The 27,993-nt window shown below is 42.3% G+C and overlaps 1 protein-coding gene across 1 annotated transcript; it reads left to right on the top strand.

Moving 5' to 3' along the window:
* Window positions 1-1,073: 1,073 nt before the first annotated feature.
* Window positions 1,074-25,344, top strand: LOC137075768 (toll-like receptor 8). Its single transcript, XM_067444713.1, has 6 exons — window positions 1,074-1,194; window positions 8,216-10,837; window positions 17,164-17,609; window positions 23,998-24,030; window positions 24,680-24,810; window positions 24,899-25,344. The coding sequence occupies exons 1-6, from the start codon at window positions 1,192-1,194 to the stop codon at window positions 24,928-24,930; spliced, it is 3,267 nt and encodes a 1,088-aa protein (XP_067300814.1). The 5' UTR covers window positions 1,074-1,191; the 3' UTR covers window positions 24,931-25,344.
* Window positions 25,345-27,993: the final 2,649 nt, after the last annotated feature.

Here is a 27,993-nt window from a genome sequence, read left to right as displayed (position 1 = left end):
GTTCATTCTGTCTTCCAAAATTTAAATTCCAGTATCATATTTTGGAATATTTCTAAGAAGAATTTTCCAATGGATATGGAGACACTTTTCAGTGTATTCCAGTGGGTTGAGAATCTGAACGCTATGAATGGTGTGTCTTTCCCTGGCTCTCCAGAGACATGTTCAACAGATAACTAACCCATGCTAACCCCGAGGGAAAAGTCATTAAAAGTGAAAACCACAGCGTGAAGTATGAGGTAATGAAACAAAGCATGTATATTCTTAGATATACACAGTATTTGTTGATACATACAGTATAAGTGGCCTTAGTTCTTCAGGAAGCTCTCGATCATCTATATTCTATATATCATTATTCTGGCAGAACATAAAAAATACTAATATTTAATATAATCTCCATTTCTTTAAAAGCTGAACTGTGTAATATCTGTGGCGGAGTCAAAAATAACACTCAGACTTTGCTGTGCCTTGACTCGACAGAGTCAGTGTTTCACTTTTATAAGGAAATTATTGACTTACAGTGACTCTGCATATTTACAGATATGGGAAACTATATTCATAACCACTGAGACATTCACTTCACCTTTAAAACCACATTCTTACCATATATATATATATATATATATATATATATATATATATATATATATATATATATATATATATATATATATATATATATATATATATATATATATATATATATATATATATATATATATATATATGTTGAGCTACAGACAAATAACTGACTGTGCTGAACATAAACATGATATTGAAAACCACAGAAATGCATTTGGAAATTAAATTAAATGCATAGGTTTCAATTTCTGAGGCTCCTAACGCATGTAAATGAGCCTGTGATTTGTGCAATCATGTCCCTGAGAAGAAGGAACAATGCAGGCAGAACTTCCTCTCTTATAATGGAAACACACACACACACACACACACACACACACTCACAAATGACTTTCCTCAAACAAATTTGATTGTGGTTATTAAACAGAAACAGAAGGGTTTATACCAGTCGGCGCTCTGGCAGGTGGCGATGAAAGGCCATGTTTAGAGATATACAGTATTAGTGTTAAAATAGTCCTAACAGTTAAACCAAAACTTCCTGTTTCCTAAATGCAACTGTGCACATCACCAGACTCCGCTTATTCGGTCTAAGCATTGCACGAGGACATTGCCACCATGGTAAGAAACTCAGTTTATACAATTATTACATGTTATTATTGCTTGTATGTACACTACCTTACATTTTTAAGTACAACCAACTTGGTTATTCAAGTCATATCAACTTAAAAGTGACCCTGGAGCACTTCAGCAGTCATAATCCCACGCCTATTGCATTATAAAATACATTGCATGGGTCAAAATGATACATTTTGTGTCAAAAATCATATTAAGATCATGTTCCACGAAGATATTTAGTAAATGTCCTACTGTAAATATATCATAAATGTATTATTAGTAGTAATATGCATTGCTGAGGACTTGACTTTAAAGGAGATTTTCTTAATATTTAGATTTTTTTGCACCCTCAGATTCCAGATTTTGTCCTATTCTATCAAACCACACATCAGTGAGAGATTATTTATCCAGCTTTAGATGATCTAAACGTCTCAGTTGAAAGAAAATGACCCTTATGACTGGTTTTGTGGTCCAGGGTCGCATAACTTTGATTGATTTTTTGGTTTTAAAGAGGCGAGATGAGTTTTTAGTTTATTGCATGTGCTGTTTTTTATGGTTATAAGGAGCGATGTTAACACATTACAATAAAGTCCCATTAGTTAATATCAATTAATGCAACATATTTATTTATAAATGTTCGCTATTTTCACAAGGTGTACGTTTCCAAACTTCCTCTCTGATGTTTCACAGCTATCAGAAGCTGATCTCATGCTTTCATATTTTCATTTGACATAATCATTGTTTCAAAACACAAGATCATTGCGATATGAAATAAGAACATTTGGTTTATTTAGCGAAACACAACCGCATGACCATTCAATAGCAAATGATGCCATTTCAAATCACTCTTATTTTTGATTTAAAGGCACAGTATGTAATTTCTTGTCTCTTACTCAAATCAGAGGCGTGTCTTGACTCTTGAGTAGGCGGAGCTTTAATTCTGCCGCGTGCGTTTCCGCTTCTTCTGCTCGTGTGTGTAACGCAGCGCTGTTTTATCACATCACACACATGTGAGTGTGTTAAAGTGATGTTATAATGCTACTGAGACACTTGTTGACACTGCAGTGAGCGAGATCATATTAGGCGGTAACACACGGCACTCTGTGCGGTAAATCAACAACACCAGATTTAAACAATAAGACTAACTGTGTTGAGCTGGAGAACAATCATTAGTTTCTGTCCATCAATGATCTAAACAGTGTCTAATAAAACACATCAGATATTAAAGCGGCGATAGTGTAGCCATGGTTACTACACAATAATGGGGATGATAATGTCACTAATAGGCAACACACACACACGGGCCGTGTCCTGGTAAAAATTACTGATTTATCTGGATTTAAACATTCTTGGACACATTTAGGATAATGTACACAAGCCAACACAATATATAACTGAACGGCTAGAGAGGAGCAATTCAATTGACTGATAGACAACTACTCTGTAAGTGTTTGTAACTTTTCTCATTTGATTGTTTGTTCATTTGTTGTTGGATAAGTGTGTCTGTGTAGTGCAGAGGTGTGTATTATTAGTTTTGGTATATTCTCTCGGTGTGTGTGGGAGTTAGCATTTGTTGAGTTAGCATTTGTTTGGTCATTGCCACGTTGGGAGCGAGTTTGTTGGGGGCGTTCCCAGCTGCTTTCAATAACGATACTCAAGTGAGTATAAATAGCGTGATAGTCCGCAGCAGCGGAAGCGGCAGTGTGAAGCCCTCCTTGTGTGCCTCCTTGTGTGAAGACCGACGAGTGTAAAGACTTCAACTCTTCCCAGTGCAACTCCTCTCGAGCAAGGACCCCGTCAAGGCACTTGAGTATCATCTTCCTTTTCATTATTTGTGTTCGGCTCTAATTCCTATCTGGCCTTTTCACCATGTGCTTTCAAATCTCAACTATAACTACTAGCACTCGTAAATCACGCTCTGTACGCACGAGACGCCGTAATCCTAATAATTTGCGCTATATCCTAACATCCTCTGCTACTTTACTCTTTATTCCAATTGGTCTCTGGAATTGCCAGTCGGCTGTAAACAAAGCAGACTTTATTTCATCTATTGGGACTCATTCTCAGCTCAGCCTCATGGCCCTAACTGAGACCTGGATCAAACCAGAGGACACTGCCACTCCTGCAGCCCTCTCAACCAATTATACTTTTTCACACACTCCTCGGCCTATTGGGAGGGGTGGGGGTACTGGTTTGCTTATCTCAAATGATTGGAAATTTGATCCATTACCGTCTCTACCGGCCAATTCATTTGAATCGCACTCAATCACTATTACTCACCCTGTTAAAATCCATGTGGTAGTGGTCTATCGTCCTCCAGGTCACCTCGGTAACTTTGTGGAGGAGTTGGATGTGTTACTTTCTAGCTTCCCTGAGGATGGCACTCCACTGATTCTGCTTGGTGACTTCAACATCCATCTTGATAAACACCTAGCTGCAGACTTCAGCACTCTACTGACTTCATTTGACCTTAAGTTAGTATCTACTACGGCTACTCACAGATCAGGTAACCAATTAGACCTGGTCTACACACGCAACTGCTCCACGGACAACACTTTAGTTACTCCATTACACACCTCAGACCACTTTCTCATCACTCTTAACCTCATACTGACTCCTGATACAAAACGTACTCCTACACAGATTACCTTTCGGCGTAATCTACGCTCACTCTCTCCCTCTCGCCTATCCACTATGGTTTCATCTTCACTCCCTCCACCTGCTCACTTCTCAGCACTGGACACTAACAGTGCTACCGACACTCTTTGCTCCACTCTAACATCCTCCTTAGACAGTTTTTGCCCCCTTTCATCCAGACCAGCCCGCCCCACCCCATCTGCCCCCTGGCTGTCTGATGTTCTCCATGAACATCGCTCTGGACTCAGGGCGGCAGAGAGGAAATGGCATAAATCTAAAAACAATACTGACCTTGCCTTTTATCAGTCTCTTCTCTCTTCTTTCTCTACAAATGTCTCCACTGCTAAAACAACATACTACCACAACAAAATCAACAATTGCTCTGACTCTCGCCAACTCTTTAAAACATTCTCCTCTCTCCTTTGTCCTCCTCCTCCCCCTCCTTCATCAACTCTTACAGCTGATGACTTTGCATCATTTTTCACCAACAAAACATCTCTCATTAGCAAACAGTTCTCCTCATCACTAACTGACACGCACATCTCAACAACTAACACGAACACGCTTCCATCCTTCTCTCCGCTCTCCGAGGCAGATATTTCTAAACTCATCCTTTCCAATCACCCTACTACCTGTCCACTTGATCCTATTCCCACTCACCTCCTTCAGGCTATTTCTTCTTCAATCACTCCTGCACTCACTCACATTGTCAACACTTCTCTTCACACGGGCACCTTTCCCACAGCATTTAAGCAGGCTCGGGTAACCCCACTGCTTAAGAAACCCTGTCTGAATCCAGCACTTTTAGAAAACTACCGACCGGTATCCCTTCTGCCTTTCATTGCAAAGACCCTTGAGCGAGTTGTGTTCAATCAACTCTCTATGTTTCTTGAACGGGACAACCTCCTAGACAACAACCAATCCGGCTTCAAAAGCGGCCATTCGACTGAGACGGCCTTGCTCTCGGTAACTGAGGCACTGAGACTGGCAAAAGCAGCTTCCAAATCCTCAGTGCTCATTCTGCTGGATCTGTCTGCTGCTTTTGACACAGTTAACCACCAGATCCTCCTGTCAACACTTAAGAGGACGGGGATCTCAGGATCTGCTCTCCAGTGGTTCAGGTCTTACCTCTCTGGTAGGTCCTACAGGGTGTCATGGAGAGGTGAAGTGTCTAAGTCACATCATCTAGCTACTGGGGTTCCACAGGGCTCAGTCCTTGGACCACTTCTCTTCTCCATCTACATGTCATCATTAGGTTCTGTCATTCAGAAACACGGCTTCTCCTATCACTGCTATGCTGATGACACTCAACTCTACTTCTCATTTCAACCAGATGATCCTACAGTCAGTGTTCGTATCGCTGCCTGTCTGACAGACATTTCTGACTGGATGAAAGAGCATCATCTTAAACTCAATCTTGCAAAGACAGAATTACTTGTTTTCTCAACCAACCCAGCACTTCATCAAAATTTCTCCATTCAGCTTGGTTCATCGACCATAACTCCATCAAGGACAGCCAGAAACCTTGGAGTTGTGATTGATGACCAGTTAAACTTCACTGACCACATTACTGCAACAGCCCGGTCCTGCAGATTTGCTTTATACAACATTAGAAAGATTAGACCCTTCCTATCAGAACAGGCTGCACAACTCCTGGTTCAAGCTCTTGTTCTCTCCAGACTGGATTATTGTAATGCTCTTCTGGCTGGGCTTCCAGCATGCACTATCAAACCCTTGCAGCTGATCCAGAATGCAGCGGCGAGAGTGGTCTTTAATGAGCCGAAAAGAGCGCATGTTACGCCTCTCTTCATCAAACTGCACTGGTTGCCAATGGCTGCTCGCATCAAATTCAAGGCACTAGTTATCGCCTACAAAACAACCACCGGCTCTGCACCAATATACCTAAATTCACTTGCTCAGACTTACACACCCTCCAGAAGCTTGCGTTCTGCGAGCGAGCGGCGCCTCGTGGTTCCATCCCAAAGAGGCATGAAATCGCTCTCACGGACATTTTCCTGGACCGTTCCCACCTGGTGGAATGACCTGCCGATCTCAATTCGTGCTGCCGAGTCTGTAGCCATTCTTAAAAAACATCTTAAGACACATCTTTTCCATTTGCACTTGACCAATACAGAATAGCACTTACTGATCACCACAGCAACGACCAAAAGCGTACACTCCGGGATCATATCTACGTCTCTCATCCGGATTTGTGCCTTCAGGCGGGTATGTTACATAGTTATCATAACTATCAGAATCCAGTGTTCTGTATATTGCGTACGTGAGTTTTTGTTGTAGATGGCTATTGCTGCGCGTTTAGCTAGAATACAAAACCAACCCATTGGGCCACTGAATCTGCATTAACGACAACAGCTGGGGCAACAGCCTTAGTCCTAATGGGTTGTTATCATAGCTATCAAAATCCAGTGTTCGGCACTTTGCGGGCGTGAGTTTTTGTTGTAGATGTCTGTCTTAAAAAAAAAAAAAAAAAAAAAAATTGTTGTGTATTGTGCTAATTAATTGAGATTTCTTACAGCTCTTACAGGTTGTTGGCCTTGTCTGTTCCGTTGCTTCTATTACTCTCCCCTTTTTTGTAAGTCGCTTTGGATAAAAGCGTCTGCTAAATGATTAAATGTAAATGTAAATCTAGTGGCTTTTAGATTTTAATCAAGAACTCTTACATATTGTGCCTTTAATTACAGTAACACTTACATTCGGACTTGTGTCATTGAATTCATAATGTTTGTAACTATCTTATCATGTGTGATGAAGCTGAAACGGCCATGAGGTTTTGAACAGAGTTTGCTGCCATTACAGAAAAACGAGTTACAGTAATGTGCAGTCTTTACCATGGTAATCTGTTTACACTATCACATGACATACTATAATGCATCTGTCGTTTGATAAACTCTCATCAAAACCTCATGGCCATTTTATAACTTTCAAACTGCATTGTTTGCTATTGAATGAAGATCATACTGTCGTGTTTCGGTGAATAAACCAAATGTTCTACTCTTCTACTGATGCTCTGGTCAAAAGGTGTGTTGCCAGGGTGCTCTAAATGGTTGCTAGGGTGTGACATGATAGCTTCAGGATCCTGATTAGCTGCCTAAGTGAATGCCTTTGTCTCTATGACACTGTGATCCAGAGTTATGCTTAATACAAAGTCCCTATCCAAGTTCCAATAATACTCCCATAGTAGTTTCATGGACCGTCTATTCACCATAGTATATCTATGTGGCAATTTTTGGCACATCTTGCGCCCCAGGCGTAAAACTTGCCCCCCATTGTGAGCCTTTTGCTCTGATCGATCTGATTAGCATGTAGCTATTTGCTGTTAGCACATGTAGCATGTTGGAAAGCCCTGTTTGCTAGCATGAGTCAAAAGAGCCAGACCTCTATACGATGTTCTGATGCAGAGATTTAGGTTTTGCTATATGGTTGATAGGGTACTCTGTTTGGTTGCTAGGGAGTGGCTAGATAGAACATTTTGATACTATAAAAGCTGCGTGCCAGTATTAATTATATAAACCAACCACAATCCCTCTAGGACATTCCGATTTGAAGATATCACTTTTTGGGTTGCTAGGGTGCTCAACAATGGTTGCTAAGGTGTGGCTAGGAAGTGTTGAAGGTGATTCGTGGTTTGCTGCTCTGAGTCAAATGAGCCCATGTCATGTTTCTAAGACACTTATATCCAAAGATATCCCTTTAATCTCTTTCAATGGAAGTCTATGGAACGTGTTGCTAGGGTGCTCTAAATGGTCGCTAGGGCGTGGCTTGATAGCTTCACAATAATCCTGATTGGTTGCCTAAGTTAATGCCTTTGTCTCTATGACACTGTGATCCAGAGTTATGCACAATGCAAAGTACCTATGCAAGTTCCCATAGTACTCCCATAGTAGTTTCATAGGCCGTCCCTTCACTCTAGTATGTCTTTGGGGCAATGTTGGGGACCTCTTGCACCCCGTGGGTTAAAATTGCACCCCATTGTGAGGCTGCCAGCTTCTTCAAATGTGGTAACCCTCACTCAGAGTTATGACTTCTTCCTCAGTATTTCGGTCTTGTTTTCAAAAATTTCAACATTCTTAAATCAAGATTAATTTACTTGAGAAGCAAAACAACAGAAATAACCAAAATTAAGCAAGTTTATGCTTAAAACAACAAATATCTCCCAGTGGGATCAGAAAAATACAACAATAGATCAGAACTTTCCTGATAGAAGGCTACTAATGCATACAGTATTGATATATCTAATAATAAAGCTTTTTTGTTTCATGTTACGGTGTTGTTCATGTTAACTATAGTAGTTGGGATCTTACTGTAAAGTGTGGTTTTGTCATTGTGCAATGTGGTTTAAACGCTCTTTGTTTCATATTCTCCTTAGGTAATAAAATTAGAAGTCTGGCTTATTATGACATTGACTATCACACTTATCCTGTGCCAAATGGACGAAAAGACCCTGAAGACTCAACCCTGCGATATACATGAAAACAAAACTGAGATGACGATTGTGGTCAACTGTCGTGGACGTGGCCTTAAAAAGGTCCCAGAGCTCGAAAGAAACACCACCAGCCTCGACCTATCCGAGAACAAGATCAAGAATTTAACATCGGGGGTTTTCCGACACCTGGCGAATCTGACCTTTTTAAATCTGAACTGGATGAACAAGAAAGATCGTAAAGTTGTTTTTGCCGAGGAAGAGTTTTTGAATTTGACCAAGTTACGCACACTGGAGCTCAACGGGATCGGTCTAAAGTACGTACCAAAAAAACTTCCAAAAAACTTGCAGGAGCTAAGGCTTGTAGAGAACCAGATCACCAGGTTAAACTGGACATCCTTTGTGCAAGTGCCAGAACTGTCAAGTCTTTATCTTTCGAAAAACTGCTACTACTGGAATCCTTGTGGAAGTGACTATCACATAGAAGACGGAAGTTTCTCAGACCTGCCGAGACTGAAACATCTTACTTTGTCGTATAACAACATAACCCGAGTGCCTAGAGGATTACCGAGGTCTTTAAGAACTCTTGAGCTTGCTTCAAACAGAATTGCGTACGTCGGAGAGCATGATTTCCAAGGACTGGACAATCTGACAAGTCTTAAAATCCAAGGAAACTGTCCACGGTGTTATAATGCTCCATATCCATGTGTTCCGTGTAAAAACGGTTCCATTCAAATCCATCCACAAGCTTTTTCCCACCTCAGAAAGCTGCAGCTTCTGCACCTCGCAGGAAATTCGCTCACATCCATAGAGCCCAGCTGGCTCGCCAATATTTGGAAGCTAAAGGAGCTCTACCTGTCGTATAATTACTTGTTCTACTCCATCACAGGGAATGCTTTCTTGATGAATCTACCATTTCTAATCAAACTCGATCTTTCATTTAACTATGCCCTTAAGACTTACCCGGACACGGTTAACTTATCCTCCAGCTTTGCAAACTTGACCTCACTAAGGGTACTGCACCTTCGAGGTTTGGTGTTTCGAGGAATCGAAGACACGACCTTCAGCTCTCTGTATGGCTTACGAAATCTCACCGTGTTGAATGTAGGAATAAACTTCATTGTGCATGCGAAACTGGACGTATTTGAAAAATTCCGGCATGTGAGACTACTCTATCTTTCGGAAAACAGATTTTACCCGGTGACGGTAAATAAGGACCTGATAAAAGATACAGGTGTTGGTTTAAAATCCTCATTCAAGACGCCCTTGGTGTCAGAACCAAACTCTAAAGATCATTCTTACGATGTTCCAAGACTCGTGAAGCCAGAGTGCTACGCCACCGGTCGAGTGTTGGATCTCAGTCGAAATAACCTGTTCTTAATTTCTCCTGAACAGTTTGCGACATACGGGAACATATCTTGCCTCAATCTCTCCATGAATGGCTTTGCCACGGCTCCAAATGGATCCGAATTCACAACGCTTCCAGATCTCAAATACCTAGATTTATCCTACAACAAAATTGATCTGGCGTACGATCACGCCTTCCAAGAGCTACAGAGTCTTGAGGTGCTCGACCTTAGTTACAACAACCATTATTTCATTGTGCAAGGCGTGACGCACAATTTGAATTTCCTCCAATATTTGCCCTCTTTGAAGGTGTTGAACATGAGCTCCAATAACATCTACACATTAACCACCAAAACCATCTCAAGCGCGTCTCTTCGAGAGCTGCAATTCCAGCACAATAGTCTCGGCAAGATGTGGAGGTATAAAGACAGAACCTACGATAGGCTTTTTGCGAACTTGACCAATCTGACCTATCTCGACATATCCTACAACAACATTGAGAGAATCCCTGATAGAGTTTATACGCTTCTTCCTAGAAGCATTCAGAGGTTGCAATTAAGCCACAATAGTCTGGATAACTTCAACTGGACAATGCTGAGACATTTCCCACATCTCCGAGAGCTCATTTTAAGTAACAACAAGATCTTTCAAATATCAAGTAATTTGTCTGGAGATGCTCCCTATTTAGAGCTCCTCGATCTCCGACACAACCAAATATCAGAGCTCTCCGCTGGATTTCTACAGGGGGCGGTAAACCTCAAGGTGCTTGATCTGAGCCACAACATCCTTATAACCGTCAACCAGTCCACGTTTCCATCTGGACCCGAGAGTTACCTGAAGACGCTGTGGCTCAACAATAACCCGTTCCACTGCACATGCAACCTACTAGAATTTATTCTGTGGATTTCTAAGACCAATGTGAAGATCCCTCGATTGGTGACCGCAGTGACGTGTGCCATGCCAGAAGAGAGAAAAGGTGATCCTGTAATAAAATTTGACATTAAAGAATGCATTGATGACCAATTGGCCTTTCTGGCGTACTTCCTCTCCATTGTGTGCATTATATGCACCACTTTTATATCTGTCGCCATGCATCTTTTCTACTGGGACGTCTCCTACTTATTCTACTATTTGAAAGCCAGATTCACTGGGTATAAGCACCTGAGCCCTGACGGCTGCATCTACGACGCCTTCATCACCTACGACACCAAGGACATGCAGGTCAAGTGTGCTTTATTTCTATAGTGCTTTATTCAATACAATTTGTTTCAAAGCACCAAACCCAATTTAATTTCCGAATAATTCTAGTTGGATGTTCATATAATTTTAAATACTAACTACATGTTTCAAAGCGTCCAGCTTTCAAAAAGTATGTTCGCACAATATTCTAAACAGAACGCTCTCTTGATGTTTTTCACTTATGCTGCACACAACACAAATGACGCGAATAAATCTCGCTATTCGCGCCAAGTTGGACGTGTGAACAATTTGAATCCATGTGATTTATTCGCGCGTGAAATTCGCTTCATTCGCGTCTGACATTCACTACACAACAGACGCGAATTCGCGTCATGGGAGGGGGTTCTGCCAGGCAGCAGTCGGCAGAAGGGCTAGCCGAGTTAAGGCCGCTCTCGCTGGGGTTGATGAGCGCTGAGCTCCGGTGATCGCCTGGGTCTCACACCTCCGAAAACACCAGATCAAATTTTCAAATAGGAGCTCTCTTAATAAATAAATCACATATTTGAGCTTTAAACAACTAGATTCTTGCCTGAAAAACTATTAAAACTACATTTTGTGACACAATACAGTAGTATTTTTAAATTACTCTGGCCTCGGGGTTTCCCCTATGGGTTTCCCATCCGTCACTTCACCACGTGACAGCAGTAAGCAGGCTTCTCATTGGTTAACGCGGCGTGGATATCCGCCAAAGTCCAGATTTTTCAACTTAAGCGATATGCGTGTTTCGCGCGAATCACGTGTTCAAAACGCTCAATTCGCGTGATCATTGCCGCCTCATTTACGCAAATCGCACCGCAGAATGCCTATTCACGTCTCTGCATTGACTTAACATTTAAATCACTCGGGCGAATCGCGTCATTCGCATGCGGTGTGAACGCAGCATTATGATTTTTAAAACTTGACATTTTGAACCCTCTGAGAACATTCAGAAATAATGTTTCCATAATCATTGTCAAATTGTTATTAGAACATATTTTTGCTAGCCGGGATAGTGTCATTTTTCAGCTCAATTGTTGATTCAGTTAACTCTTTCCCTGCCAAACATGGAATTTTCCGTGTTTTCGCTGTTAGACGCTAGGGGGCGCTATTACGCATCTTCTGAATGAGTACAAAATCTCCAGATCAAAACACACCTGAGGAAGACGCAGTAAAACCAGCGATCGTATGTAAGCAGATGCATATGTAAAATTACGTGATCATCAAATAAATCAAAACTATCTAATGTTCCTGAAGGAGATGTGGAGCAGGACGAGCTGCACATAGTAGATTTAGCTTCTCTTGGTCTTGACTAGTGAACGGAGGCGGACAGAACGCCTGCAGCATTACTGGTCCCGGCACATTAGTCGGGACCTTGGGAACATATCCTTCCCTCGGGAAGAGAAATGCTTTCACCATTCCTGGTGCAAACTCAAGGCAGGAGGGTGCCACTGATAGAGCCTGTAGGTCTCCTACCCTTTTCAGTGATGAAATTGCTAGAAGAAACACTGTTTTTAGTGTAAGGAACTTTTCTGACACTTCCTCTAATGGCTCAAAGGGAGCCAACATAAGGCCTTCTAGAACTATGGCCAGGTCCCAAGTAGGCACCCTCGAGCGTGCCGCAGGTCTGAGCCTCAAGGTACCACGGAGGAAACGCGTGACCCACGGGTGTCTCCCTAATGATGCATTATCTAATGGATTATGATAAGCAGATATCGCCGACACATATACTTTCAGTGTCGACGGGGATAACCCTGCGGAGAATTTTTCTTTTAGGAACTCAAGAACTGAACCGACCGGGCAGTTAACAGGGTCCAAAGCCTGGTGTGTACACCAGGCAACAAAAACTCCCCATTTGAGTGCGTAAAGTCTCCTTGTGGATGGTGCTCTGGAGTGCAACATGGTCTCTATCACCTCAGTAGATAGACCCGTGTTTATGAACTGGGCCCCCTCAGGGGCCAAGCCCACAGTTTCCACAGTTCCGGGCGCGGGTGCAGTACTGACCCCCCAGCCTGCGAAAGAAGATCTCTCCTGACTGGGATTTCCCAGGGAGAGCCTTCTAGGAGAGACATAATGTCGGCGAGCCATACTCGGCCCGGCCAGAGCGGGGCTACCAATAAAAGCAAAACCCCGTCCCGGCGGACTCTCTCCAGCACTCCTGGAAGCAACACCGGGGGGGGAAGGCGTACAGACGCAGCCTCGGCCACGTCTGTACCATTGCGTCCAGCCCCAGCGGGGCTGGATGCGTGAGGGAGAAATATGCTGGACAGTGTGTCGTCTCTCGAGACGCAAACAGATCCACCTGCCTCGACAGGGAGTCTGCCGCTACATTCAGGACCCCCGGGATGTACATCGTCCTGAGCGAGAGCATCTTGCCTTGGGCACATGTTAGCATGTGATGCGTGACCTTCCACAACCGATGCGATCTCAACCCCCCCTGGTGATTTATATACGAGACCACCGAAGTGTTGTCTGACCGAACTAACACATGGCGGCCCCGCAGGTCTGGGAGGAAGTGTTTGAGTGATTGAAACACAGCCATCAGCTCCAGCTGGTTTATTTGCCAGGAGAGCTGATGGTCCCTCCACAGACCTTGGGTCGAGCGGCCACTCATGACCGCTCCCCAGCCAGTTAGGGAGGCATCTGTCGTTAGCGTTACGTGGCGACAAGGAGCCCCCAGAACTGAACCCTGGGACAGGAACCAAGGATCTTTCCACTTCACTAAGGCACGTAGGCAGCACCGCGTGACCTTGGTCAAGAGAAAAGGGTTTCCCCTCGGGGAGAACCCCTTGGTCCTGAGCCACCACTGTAAGAGTCTCATGTACCGCAGGCCAAAAGGTGCCCCGTTGGACGCTGCTGTCATCAGCCCTAACACTCTCTGAAAGTGTTTGACAGTGAGTGACTGACCTAGCTTTATCTGGTTCACGGTATCCAGGATCGTTTTTATCCTGGGAGGGGATAGCCGAGCCGACATTATTTTTGTGTCCCAGACTACCGCCAGAAAAGTAGTGCTCTGCTGCTTATAGGTGCCAGCACACTTTTCTTTCCGTTCAACCTTAGCTCCAACACTCTCATATGGGCGAGAACAGCATCTCGATGCTGAACGCCCGCTGTTTTGACTATGCTAACACCAGCCAATCGTTGATATAGTTGAGCACGCGAATGCCCTGGAGTCGCACCTGAGCCAGAGCTGCATCCACGCACTTGGTGAAAGTGTGGGGTGATTAAGCTAGGCCGAATGGCAGCACTCAATACTGGTAAGCTTCGCCCCCGAAAGCAAACCTGAAGACCTGTCTGTGCTGCGGAAGGATGGAGATGTGGAAGTATACATCTTTTAGGTCTATTGTGACACACCAGTCCTCGGACCTGACATGACACATGATCTGTTTTGATCGTGAGCATTTTGTTTAGCTGACGCAGATCTAAAATAGGCCTTAACCCTCCATCCTTTTTTCGAACTATGAAGTACCGGCTGTAAAAGCCCGGCTCTCTGCAGTGGGGAGGGACCCGTGTATAGCCTCTTTTCGCAGAAGAGTCTGTACCTCTCGTTCCATGACCAGAGCCTGCTCGGGGGTTACTACCGTAGGAGTAACCCCGCTGAACACGGGTGGGTGTGACCCGAATTGAATTCTGTACCCTTTTTATAATGTGAGCAGGACCCATTCTAAGACATTCGGCAGAAGTTTCCAGAAAATCTACTAAGGGAACCAACCTCTCGAGGCTGGTCTCTGGATTTTCCTGGTTGGTCAGCCCGGTGTCCTGTAACGGATAACCGGCAGGTAGCAACCGAACTGACCGCCCAGGGGCCCTCACGAGAGGGTGCGAACATCCCCAAGGCGCTACGTTTCCGGGCGGACAAGGAGATATATGTTCACCGGGGATCGCCGTGCCCTGAAGCACCAACCCCCCCCTCGATGGCACCGGGAACTCTCCCGGAGGGGACTGCCATCAGAAGTCCTGCGCCTCTGACGTCAGAACTTCTTAGCCGAGGCCTTCCTAGCAGTAAGGACGGCCCTCAGATCTGCCCTACCACGGGAAGGTCCCGGCTGAGCGTGTCACCCGGACCCCCGATCTCTCTGCGGGGGGGCCCGAGCGGCCACGCTCTCTCTTTGTTTTGCTCGGTGTAGGTTTGAGAAGGGCGTACTCGGCTGAGGCTGCCCCATCATCAATATCCCCCAGCAGGTCTGCTTGTTATATACGCTTGCAGGGCAACCTCCGTATACAAACAGGCGGCTGCCTGACCTGCTGCCGAATATGCCCAACCCACAAAGCTGCCTTTTTTTTTTTTACCGGCTTGCTGGTAACATGCTGTCTGCTCGCCATTATATTGTTCTTTCTCTTTCTTATTTTATTTATTTATTTTTTGGCGAACTTCTTGACACTCGGCCGGCCAGTCTAAACTTAACCTGGACACAGCGCGAGTTACACCAATAGCTCCTCTTTTTATGTTTAGTGTGTGTAGTTTTTCTTTTTGGCATCATCAGCGCTAACAACATCTAGTTCCTCGGAACTGGAGTGCTGCTGTGTTTGTGCCTCAGCGCGAGCGGAAGAAAACCGCAGAGCTTGCTTCCAACTCGCTAACTGAGGCATGGGATCCAGCGGGTAAGGGCAGAGATAGGGGATCACCCTTCTCAAACCCCGCCACTAGATCCAACTGCGATCCCCAGGACGCGAGCCTTCGCTGCGCCTCGGCAACAGCGGGACCCGAGCCCTGAGGACCACGAGCCAAAGCACTCTCCTCGAAGAGTGCCCGGCGTGATCTTAATATGCGCATTGGGAGTCTCTCGCAATGCTCGCAGCCGACCCCCTCGAGAGCTGACTGGGCATGCTCGAGCCCCAAACACATCACACATAGGTCGTGTGTATCCCCACCCGTGATGTAACATGGGCAGGGAGGAACACAACGCCTATTTCTTTCTTTTCTTTTTTGAACACACACACACAATAAATGGACATACAATTCACACAGAGCGCTTTGTGAAGGCACAGAAGCTAGTGACTGTTTGGTCCAGGTGTGCTTTATAGTTTCCTGGTCGATGACGTCACCCGCCCATGACGTATCTCCCCGTTATTGGACTGATTACACGAGTGCTTCATGACGCGGCACGCAGAGGCGTCCCCTAGCGTTTCGACGCAGCTTGAAGTTCCCTTGAGATAGGGAACACAACGATTTATCTCTCATCCGCTGATTGCAGTACCAGTTTTGGCCTCAATCTTACATACACTTCCTTTAACGTTGGGTTACTTTTAACTAGTAGGTGACCCCGAATAGTCAAAGATTCGATGCATTGATATGCGGAGCCGGATTCGACCACTGATCTCAGTCGAATCTTCGCAGGTTTTATGAAACGAGGATCATACCATTTTGGCAATATGGGGGTGCTCAATATTTTAAAGACGTGGCGCGGTGCTGAGCTTCGTGTCTGGTGTGTGACCCCCTTTAGGCATAATCAGCTTAAGAACGTGCATGTAAACACACTCAAAGTGTTATTTATCAAAATGTTATTTTTTTTATTTTGTGTAATATTCTGTAGTTCGATCGCGGCTTTAAAATGTCATGAGAAAACGATTTACGAATGTTTATCCACTACATTACCTTTTATTTAAACCTAAATAAGAAAGCTATTGTCACACTGCAAAAAAAATCATTTCTTACTTAGAATTTTTGTCTTGTTTCTGGTCTAAATATTAAACAATTCTTACATTAAGAAACATTTACTAGACAAGTAAAAATTATTGTCTTGTTTTGGGAAAAAATAACTCAAAATGAAGAGAGTTTTTGCTTAAAATAAGATAAATAATCTGCCAATGGGGTGAGAAAAATAATCTTAATTCAAACAGAAAACAAGATTATTTTTCTCACCCCATTGGCAGATTATTTATCTTATTTTAAGCAAAAACTCTCTTCATTTTGAGTTATTTTTCCCCAAAACAAGACAATTACTTTTGCTTGTCTAGTAAATAGTTCTTGTTTTAAGATTTTTTAGATGTTTGGACTAGAAACAAGACAAAAATACTGTTTTTTTTTTTTTGTTTTTTTTTTGCAGTCGTCTGTCAGTTCGCTTTTTTAAAAGTTGTTGCTTTGTGCAGTGTGTACAGGGAAAATAAAAATAGTTTTACCTTCCAGCTGACAAGTGTCGAGCACCTCCCAACACACACACACACACGCACACACACACACACACACACACACAGATGATTCGACTGTCAGTCGACCAAAGAGAGATTCGACAATTCTGATTCGAACATGTAAATCCTTAGTCGGGGACACCCCTAGTTTTAACCCATTTTGCTTCAGTTCAGCCAGTTTAATAACGGTGTGGATGTTGCAGGTGTCGGATTGGGTGCTGAACCACCTTCGGGTGCAGCTGGAGGAGCGAGGCGAGCGTATTCTGCCCATCTGCTTGGAGGAACGAGACTGGATTCCCGGCTCTCCCATTTTGGACAGTCTAACCCAAAGCATCCAGCACAGCCGCAAAACCGTCTTCGTTTTGACCGAGGGTTACGTGAACAGCGGCTCCTTTAAGCTGGCCATTTTTCTGGCTCACCAAAGGCTTCTGGAGGACAACGAGGACGTGATTGTGCTTCTGCTTCTGGAGCCTGTTCTGCAATATTCGCATTTCCTGCGACTGCGGAGACGGCTCTGCGCTCGCAGCATCCTCGAATGGCCTCGCTCCTCATCCGCCGAATCCTGGTTCTGGCAATCCCTGCGGAACGCCATTCGGGTCGACAACCAGGCCATGTACAGCGACCTCTACAGCCAATACTTCACCACCAAATAGATAAAGAAACTACTCTGCAAAAAATGCTCTTCTTGTTCAGTGTTTTTTCTTGTTTCCAGCCCAAATATCAAAAAACTCCAGAGGTGGACAATAACTAAGCACATTTACTTGAGTACCACACTGTTTGAGTCTCTGTGCTTTACTGGAGTTAATACATTTCTATCAAGGTCCTCGAAGTGGAAAGTCGTTTCTGTCGCAGCTTTGAAAGTCAGTGATGATTTTTTTCTTCTTTAAAAGGTGTTTGGGTTTTTGCAGAAAGCCTTTCAGGAATCACTCTTGTAGAGTCTCGTGAAGTTCAATGATTTCACAGCATTTATTAAACACTGATTTATAGTTTAGAGCAAAATGGAAGAAGACGGATGTCCAAATGCTCATTTAGTGGAGTATTCACATAAACAAAGTTGATTCTGTCTTCAGTGAAGGTGAACAGTGACTACGTTTACATGGACAGCAGTAATCTAATTATTGACCTTATTCTAAATTAGACAATATTCTGATTAAGGTGTTTACATGAGTTGCTTTTAGAGAACTCCGTTCATGTTCCCGTTTTACATGTGATAGAACAAAGATCGATTATGGCACGTCATTACGTCCCCATGCCACGCTATGTTCTCCAACATCCAATCATAGCGTGACTTTGGCAGGTGTGTTAATTTTATGGGCTCAAACCCACAAAGCCTCCGCTCTGCACTTCCCTGGTGTGCGAAACATTATGTGTCCTCTCACAAAATGCGGTGAAATCTCCGACACGACATTAATAGTTAGATTAAGGTGTGTACATGTCTCCGATAATGCGACTAAAATAGGCATACTCCACATGTCTTAATCCGATTTATGTTTAGTTAGATTATGACTTTAATCAGATTAAGGTCATTAGAGATCGCTGTCTACATGGTAGCCTCTTAATCAGAGTATTGTCTTAATCAGATTAATATCTGAGTATTGTTGTCCATGTAAACGTAGTCAGTGTGAGAATATCAGATGTGTATCAGTGTATTGGATCTGTGCATTCGGCCTTAAAGTGACAGCAGCTTTATAAAGAGCTTTGTAACTTTTCTACAAGTATTTAAATGAGTTTAAGTTAGTCGTCTGCTAGTGTGTCAGATGGAGCGTCACTGACTGGCTTAAACCATGATGGCATAATGTGCATTTATACAACTATAATACAATAATGCACTGGCATAAAAAAGGACATTTACTTTTGATACTTAAGTACTTTTGAAAACAAATACTTCTGTACTTTTACTCCAGTAAAAATCTGTTTTTACAACTTTCACTTGTAACGGAGTAATATTTGACCAGTAGTACTTTTACTCCAGTAATGAAGTTGTGTATTTGTCCACCTCTGAAAAATTCTTAAATCAAGATGCATTTACTAGATAAGTTTGTCTGGCTATCACCAGACCAAGCTCAATTTAAGACACTTGTCTGAGGAGTCTGCTCTCTTTTTTTACTGCACAAAAGGGCGTGATAAACGAGCATTATTCGAATAACTCTGCATGCAATTGGACAGTCCTTCAACCAATCAGACCACAAGATGCGTGATCAATGGGCATCGACCCATCTCTTCTTTATCTGTCATCGTGGTAAACCCACCAATAGCACGCCAGGTAGATAATAAGAGAGTTTTTGCTTAAAACAGGCAACATGATCTGCCAGTGGGGTGAGAAAAATAATCATATTTCTGATTGAAATCTTGTTTCTTGTTTCCGAACAGAAATAAGATAATTTTTCTCACCCCATTGGCAGATCATTTTGCTTGTATTAAGCAAAAACTCTCTTCATTTAGAGTTTTTTCCCCCAGAAAATAAGTAAAAATATCTCATGTAATTTTACTGATCTAGTAAATGCATCTTGATTTAAGAATTTTTAGATATTTAGACTGGAAACAAGACTGAGTGAGAAGAGTTTTTTTTCCAGTGTAAATGAATATCATGCACCATTGATGTACAGGAGTAGCCAAGTGTGATGACCCCTACAAGTTTGATTAAACCATCAAAATATGAGGAGATATTAAGAGAAGAATAAAACACTAAATATGGTTATCTGACAACATTATACAGATACAGTTTTTTTCTATGTAAAAAAAGCAAACAAAGAGTTATTAATATTTGCTTGGTTCTCTTGTCTTTGCATGTGTTCAAAGTTTCTTTGTATGACATCCTGGACAAAAACGATGTCACACAAACTGTCATGTTTTATTGCGTTATTATAACACAATCAACTCCAAGCCCAACTACACAATGGCCCACATTTATCAATCTTGCGTAGAAACGGGTGTATATGTTGGCGTAAGATTATGCTTACACTCCTCTCATCGCCTGATTTATGAAACTGTGCGCACCTCTGCAATCCAGGTGTGCGCAATACCTGCCCTTGATAAATCCCGCGGCTGAAAACGATCGTCATTAGAATAACACGCCCCTATATATTCAAGTCTCTGCCTCCCCCACGCCCTCATTTTACGCCATGGACAAACAGAAGACGGCAAAGAAACGAAACTTCTCTGACGTGGAGATCGGGCGCGCTCAATCATCTCTTTAGTCCACTAGTCAGGGCACATAAGTCAACAGGCTGACTCCCTGATCAGTGCTCTGACTACTGAACTATTGAGATGATTGAGACGCGCCCATCGAGATCACCAGGGAAGTGGAAAAAAAACCCGAAATTGTTTTATTTGGGAGTTTAAAGAGTGGGATTAAAGGCGCTCACAAAAACAAAATATGGACCCAAATTACGAGTAGCTACTGTTAGTGTGGGGGTTGAGACGCGCACTCCAGCAGTTTAAATAGCGGTTTGGATGATAAATTACCATCACAATGCATTATTTTACAGCACGTTTTGAAACAATTAGCATTTAATTTCGTATCGCGGCACATGTATTGGGGTGTACAATAGTGATGATGATGTGATGTGGAGTAAGATTCATTCACATTAATAATTACATGACAATTTGTAAGATTCTTCTTCTTATTATTATGATTATTATTCTTAATGACGCTTGTTATTTAGAAGAAGAATGCCGTTTTTATTGATTTTATTATTATTTAAAAGAAGAAGGTCATTTTTATTATTTTGTCAGTCTGAATTATTGTAGTCCCAGTCCGTGCGCAGCTGCTGGGCCAGGCGCGGGCCTGAACCGTCAGGTAAAGCGCACAGGCTCGCGACTGGAGGAATACATATGCCTACAGATTTGGTAAAGTCACACAAATTAAACATTGACGTCCATGTTGCACAAAAATAAACACTAAATGTTGTTGTTGTGGTTTTTAACAGTGGGTCATATAACATATCTTGTCAGTGCGTTTTGTGGTGTTAGGAATTGTTTTTCTGCGCATTTTCCCACAAACTCAAACGTGCGTACACCGCCTCCTGAGCTGGCGTAGGATTGGAGCGTGCCGTACGCCAACGTCCATATTGATAAATCTCAAAGTCACCGTGGGTTTGGGTGTACGCAAGGTGTACGCTGGAAATTTGGTGTACGCACTTTTGATAAATGAGGGCCATTAAGACTAAGTGGAAATGTACAAACAAGCTGATTCACGTAAAAAATGTAAGGCATCTTAAGTTGAAATGAATTGACACACAACTAACAAATGGTTGTATTTTTATTAACTTACATTAACAAAGATTAATAAATTCTATAATAAATACAAAAATGAATGAATCGACTAACATCTTATTGTAAATATACTTATTGACTTTATTGTAAATATTAGACGTTGAAGTGAAAAGCTGTACTAGAATGACAACAATATAAATCCTTCACTTGGTCACTGTTTTAATAAATTTGTTGTAATTTATTTTACCTGTTGTTGTTGTTGTTGTTGTTGTTGTTGTTTATATCTAAGGCAGAAACTCAATAAAACTTGTAAAATGTAAATTCTAATTCTAATTTTTTTTATTTCTATTCAGTCCAAACTGCATAGTTTTCTTTACACACATACTATATGCACTCACTACTAAATACTCCACGCTCAACTGTTAGTGGGATTATAACAAAGAGGAAGCCATTGGGAACAACAGCAACTCAGCCATGAAGTGTTCAATCCCAGAGCGGGGTCAGCGCATGCTGAGGGTCACAGTGCGCAGAAGTCTCCAACTTTCTGCAGAGTCAACAGCTCCAGACCTCCAGACTTCTGTGGCCTTCAGATAAGCTCAAGAACAGCGGAGAGAGCTTCATGGAATGGGTTTCCATGGCCGAGCAGCTCATCCAAGCCTTACATCACCAAGAGCAATGCAAAGCGTGGGATGCAGTGGAGTAAAGCAGCCGCCACTGGACTCTAGAGCAGTGAGACGTGTTCTCTGAGCGACCAATCACGCTTCAGTCTGACAATCCCATGGATGAGTCTGGGTTTGGCCGTCGCCAGGAGAACGGGACTCGCCTGACTGCATTGTGCCGAGTGTAAAGTTTGGTGGAGGGGGGATTATGGGGTAGGGTTGTCTTTCAGGGGTTGGCCCCTTAGTTCCAGTGAAAGGAACTCTTAATGCTTCACCAAGACATTTCGGACAATTTCATGCTCTCATCTTTGTGGGATCAGTTTGTGGACGGCCCCTTCCTGTCCCAGCATGACTGCGCTCCAGTGCACAAAGCGTCGCTTCATAAAGACATGGATGAGGAGTTTGGTGTGGAGGAACTGGACTGGCCTGCACAGAGTCCTGAGCTCAACCCGATAGAACAGCTTTGGGATGAATTAGAGCGGAGACTGAGAGCCAGGCCTTCTCGTCCAACATCAGTGCCTGACCTCACAAATGAGCTTCTAGAAGAATGGGCAAAAATCCCCATAAACACACTCCTAAACCTTGAGGAAAGCCTTCCCAGAAGAGCTGGAGCTGTTAGAGAGGGTGGGCCGACTCCAGATTAAACCCCACGGGTTAACAATGGGATGGCATTAAAGCTCATGTGCATGGAAAACCTGCAAGCCTGTCTCAACACTTTTGACAATATACTGTATACATTTCACAAGGAACTGCTCAGATGTCTCTAAATCATGTGCTAATGGCCAACAGGAACTGATCACACATAGCCTACTTCCTGTTACTGAAATACACTTTCTGTCATGTGTTTGGTGTATAGCCCACTCAGCGCAGAATAATATTCATGTTGTTATATGTTTGCTTATTTCAAGCCTTATTTAGCATTATTAGCGTTTAGCATTATTTAGCATTTGCCTAGCTGACAAATGGCAGGGTTTTTGTACTTTATTTCCACAAAAGAATCAATGTAAACAGCAAAAATGTGTTCTTTTGTTCATCTCAAAATATGTTGTCTTGTTTTCCAGTACAAATGTATATTGTTTTGCAGTGCAGCTTGATCTTCACAGGTTCAACATGTAAATATCCACAAAATAATAAATAAATAAAAAGAAAACACACTTTCAGTTTATTTATTTCTGATATTTTGAAAACTTTTCAGAGTTATTTATAAGTAGCCTAATATGACACAACAAAAAGGTTTTTCCCATGGTCCAAATGTTGACGTGATCCAAAAATACCCGGATGGTTGGCTAATATTGCCTACAATCCACTGCGCGCAGGGTACGAGGTGTCGATTAGAACTACAAATACGTATAAAACGTGTTTAAAAAAAACTACAAACATGGGGGATGTGCGAGACACGCGGTAAAAAGGTTTAGATAAAAGAGTTTGAGTGTTTAATAATCAGTATCTTAGCTGAAAATATAATATATGCATTGTTACCCACATTATATTTCATCTACAACAGTATTGTGAACTTTTGAAATGATAGCCAATTGGCCATACTTTTAAATGCATCATTATGTAAATTGCAAACACATGAGGGGGGAAGAATCACGATTGGCTTAATTTCTCTCCGAAAGGGTTTGAAATTAAATTGAATGTGGGGGATTTTAACTGTGATAAGATGATTGACAGGGCAGTTTAAACGGCGACAGGAAGCTATGACTAAGCGACGGGTCTGCCTAGTGTATCCCTACACATTTAAAAGACAAATATTGTCTTATAAATCTCTTTATTTCTCTAATAAAAGTATACTTTTCTTCACAAAAACAGTACTTTGAGGGCATAGTATCAGTAGTTGGATTAGATTAGTGTAGTGTCCACTAGATGTCGCTGTCGCACAACAGAGAGATCCTTTCACCTCACAGTCAGCACACGACGCCGACACGACTTCCTTGTACGTTTTCTCACTACTAAATCCTCAAATAACTGCATGTTTCCATTGTTTCTTAGGCTAAAGTGTTTGTTTTGGTTAGTTGGTTAGTTTATATATATTAACGCAGACTCCGCGGAGTAATGAATCAGCTAACGGTCCGGTGACGTCACTCGCGCGATTTGCATATCTCGGCGTATAAAAGCTGTGATTCTGCGCTTTTCCTCACACTGCTGCATCTGCTGTTGGAGAATAAACCACTTTAACCACCAACACACACTCTGGTAAGCTTAAGAACCTTTCGTTTGCGTTTTAAATACGTTAATATAACATCATCATGCGTCTTTGGTTTGATAGTCTGTTAATGATAGTCTAGATTTGCGCTTTTAGAAGCTGCTTTCTCTCACACGCACAACTGGCGAAATGTATTGTGGTGCGAATGTATCATTTTACAGGAAATGTGAAGGTTAATCGCTACTTTATGGGATTTCTTTTTTGCTCGATGTTTGCCAGAGACAATCGATGCATGCATTTTCTTTGTTGGGGAATCGATGAGCCTGAGCCATCTTTTTACATTCTACGCCCTAAAATGAGGCATGGTTTAAATGTTAGGACAAATATGCTCAGATCAGTGCGGAAGCTGAAAGAATGTTTTTACAGTTTGATATGGCATTGATATGAAGTGAAATATGAGCAGGAAAGGGCGGTGGTTTCTCAAGACTGTGATGCAACAGCAGCGCTTCCTTTGGCCACAGTTACAGCACTTTTGTTCTTTAGTGCATTTTATAAGCATGTTTAGATTATTTAGTCTTGCATTGGGATGCAAAATGTAACCAAAAGCTAAAGGTTGAGGAAATATATGGAAACGCTGATACTGATCAGCCACTGATATGAATATTAATGGAGATCATGAGTGTTTCTCAACATTAACAGCCAGCCATTTCATTTCAGACCTACTGCAAACATGTCTGACAAGCCAAATCTCGAGGAGGTGACCAGCTTTGACAAAACCAAGCTGAAGAAAACAGAAACTCAGGAGAAAAATCCTTTGCCCTCAAAAGAAAGTAAGCTCCTCCACACTTCCCTTTGAGGAACCAACATGAATTCATGATGATGATTAACCCCAATAATACTTCTGCTCTTGTTTTCCAGCCATCGAACAGGAGAAGCAGGCGTCGTCATGAAACCCACTCGCCACACTTCTATGCACTGTACATTCCACATTGCCTTCTTTTTCACGTCTTTTCGCTGTTTAACTTTTAACGGATAAATATGACCTAAGTCGCATTGTGATTGAACAACCAAAAAAAAAAAAAAAAATGCAGACGGCCGTGCAGCCCTTTTGTTTCTGTGCCCACGTACTCCTCTTTTTGTAAACCGCACCACTGATATTCTGAAGTTTGTCGACAAGGATGAAGATGATTAGGAGGAGGAGCCAGGGGCGGGGCCAAGGATTTGAGTGACACATAACAGAGACTCGCTCTTGAAACATCTCTGCTCAAATGCTTTAAAGTCATGCAGTGTTTTTTTTTTGTATGTTGACGTCTTGGAATGCACAATTTTTGTTTTGTAATGCAAATAAAAGTCTGTAATATTCATATCATCTTTTAAAATGTTTTTTGTTCTGTGCTTGTCACTTTTAACTGTGTTTTTACGAGGCATAAAGTACAGCCTACACTTATTCATATTTAAAGATTTTTGAAAAGCGTAATTGGTCTGTTTTGCAAAAAATTCTAGCCCATTACTCATTTTAAAGCTTATTGAGCCAGAAAACTTGAACTGTAAAATGCCAGTATTTTGGGGGTTTTCCGTGCAGGCCTAAAGTGATCTCGATATTTGTTTAATGACCCTTTAAACCTTCAAAATATGAGGGAAGAACGAAACCCTAACCTTGGTTATGGTATTAATCCGACAAGATGATTATGAAAACTACAGCTATAAGTTTTATTTTGCTGTGCAAAAAAATCAGTCTACAACACAATCAGTTAATATTTGATCATTCATAATTTTTGGACCAAATGATGGCATGTGGTCACAAAACAATCGAATCCCAAGCACAACTGCACAATGGCTTCAAAATCTTTCATATTAAAAGGGTCGATTTTTACCAGGCCGGACGTCACTTTTATACTGTACATGTAATTTTCAGTTAAAGACCTACATGTAAAATTTATTTCAGTCCAAATATTAATCCAAATCAATCCCAAAACTTCAATGCCCTCATCTTTTATTCAGCTCAATCTTATTCTGATCAAATCCTTGTCATGAAAAATAGCACAGAATCCAATATACTGATGCAAATACATTTACTTTATCGACCGTTTACATTCACTTAAAGTTTTCAATGTTTTTAATATGTTTTAAGACAAACCATGTCCTAAGTTATAAGTCAACACCAGAGTATTTTCTCTTTAAAACTTAAACGCGGTTTGAAATCGCTGGTGTTTCTGATGTCACCTTTAAACCAATCATGTCAGCCTGTGGGCGGGGCTTTAGCATATCATTAACTATTCCCCGAAGCAGGGAGTCTCAAGAGAAGCAGGTTATCCTGTTATATCTTCATCCCGCTATAAAATCAGGTACAATTATAGCGATGTAGTGGGTGAATTATGTATATGATGTATATTACGAACTATATGCCTTTCTCCACTGATGTTTAAAGCGTTTCTAAGGATGCTGATTTTTAGAAGGCGAACGGGGACATGATGACATTAGCAGCACATTATTAGCTGTTTGATAATGAAGCAAAAGGCTAATCATATTAATGGCCGTTATGTGCTCGACGTTGTAGAGAAACCAGAGTAGAGTTTACAACTTGAGTAAAGTTGAGCGAGAGGAGCTGCTGCGAGTGAGTAGAGGTGGGGCTCATTTACATATTCATAAATCTATGTATACTTAATGAAGCAAGGGTGTCGAGTTACATTCAAGCTGTTTTAAGGTACAAATTCATTATTCTCACAGAAAAAATCTCTAAATATGTAATTTTAAGCCCCTTTCACACTGCACGTCGGACCCGCAATATTCCCGGAGCATTGCCGGGTCGCCTTCTGTGTGAAAGCAACCACGTCCTGGAATTGATTACCGAATTCGACCCGGGTCGGGGACCTAGTAACATTGCGGGGTTCGACCCGGGACGAGCGCTGTGTGAACAAAAGCCGAAACTAATGCCGCAACGTGTGCGTAGTTATCGTGCGACTCCTAGAGCTTGTGTTTTCAATAACACAACCCTGCAGTGCCAGAAGAGCTCGTCGGTGTTTTAAACACAGAGAGTGTTCGTATACAAAAGAAACTAAAATTAAACAAGCAGAAATGAGCACAAACTGGACACAAGTCGAGACCACGGAGCTCCTTACTATCCGCGCTGAAGCTGAGATCGCTCGCCGTTATACGTCACATCAGGATGTCACGTGTCGACTCGACCCGGGACCGTTACGGGTTGTGTGTGAAAGCGCACATATTACGGTATTACGCTGGCAGTGTGAATGGACCAAATCTAGCGACCCGGGAACAAATGCCAGGTCGCATTATCCGTGTATTTGCCGGAATCGCAGTGTGAAAGGGGCTTTAGTGATCAAAGATGTGTTTTAAGGTATATAATTATTGACTACAGATGTAAATATAACTTTAAGATGTTTTTACGAGGATATTTAACAATATTTTGTTTGAATATGTCTCGTCAAGAGCAGGATTACGTGAAAGAGAACAGAATTTAGCATTCACATGCAGTCAGATAATAACGATAACGTGTCACTTTTGCATTTAAATTGTCAAGGCTTAAAGGTGCAGTGTGTATATTTTAGTGGCATCTAGTGGTGAGGTTGTGATTTGCACCTGCTCGCCCCTTTCTTTCAAAGCACGTAGAGAAGCTATGGTGGCCCACACAGGACACGTAATCGTCTGAGACAGCAGAGAGTAGCTAGCACTCTGTAGAGAAGTTTGTCCTTTTAGGGCCACCGTAGAAACATGGCAGCACAAAATGGCGGCTTCGCTGTAAGGGGTGTACCTCATTCTAAGGTAACAAATAACAAACAAAAAAAACAGTCTGAAAATAGTTACGTATGTATATTATACTGCATTTCTGTCTGGTCCTCAAAAATACTACACACTGCACCTTTAAACATTTCTCACGTTTTCTCACAGATGGCGCTTGCCGAGAGTTAATTTTAGGCCCTGATGGCTTGCCTGAATATTGGCTTTGACTTTGGCACGTTCAGACGGCCTTAAAATCACTGTGAATGCAATAAAAA

The sequence above is a fragment of the Pseudorasbora parva genome, chromosome 5 (assembly GCF_024679245.1).
Source record: "Pseudorasbora parva isolate DD20220531a chromosome 5, ASM2467924v1, whole genome shotgun sequence".
NCBI classification, from domain to species: Eukaryota; Metazoa; Chordata; class Actinopteri; order Cypriniformes; family Gobionidae; genus Pseudorasbora; species Pseudorasbora parva.
The sequence above is the reverse complement of the archived record's forward strand: the minus strand, read 5'-3'. Positions and strand labels throughout refer to the sequence as shown.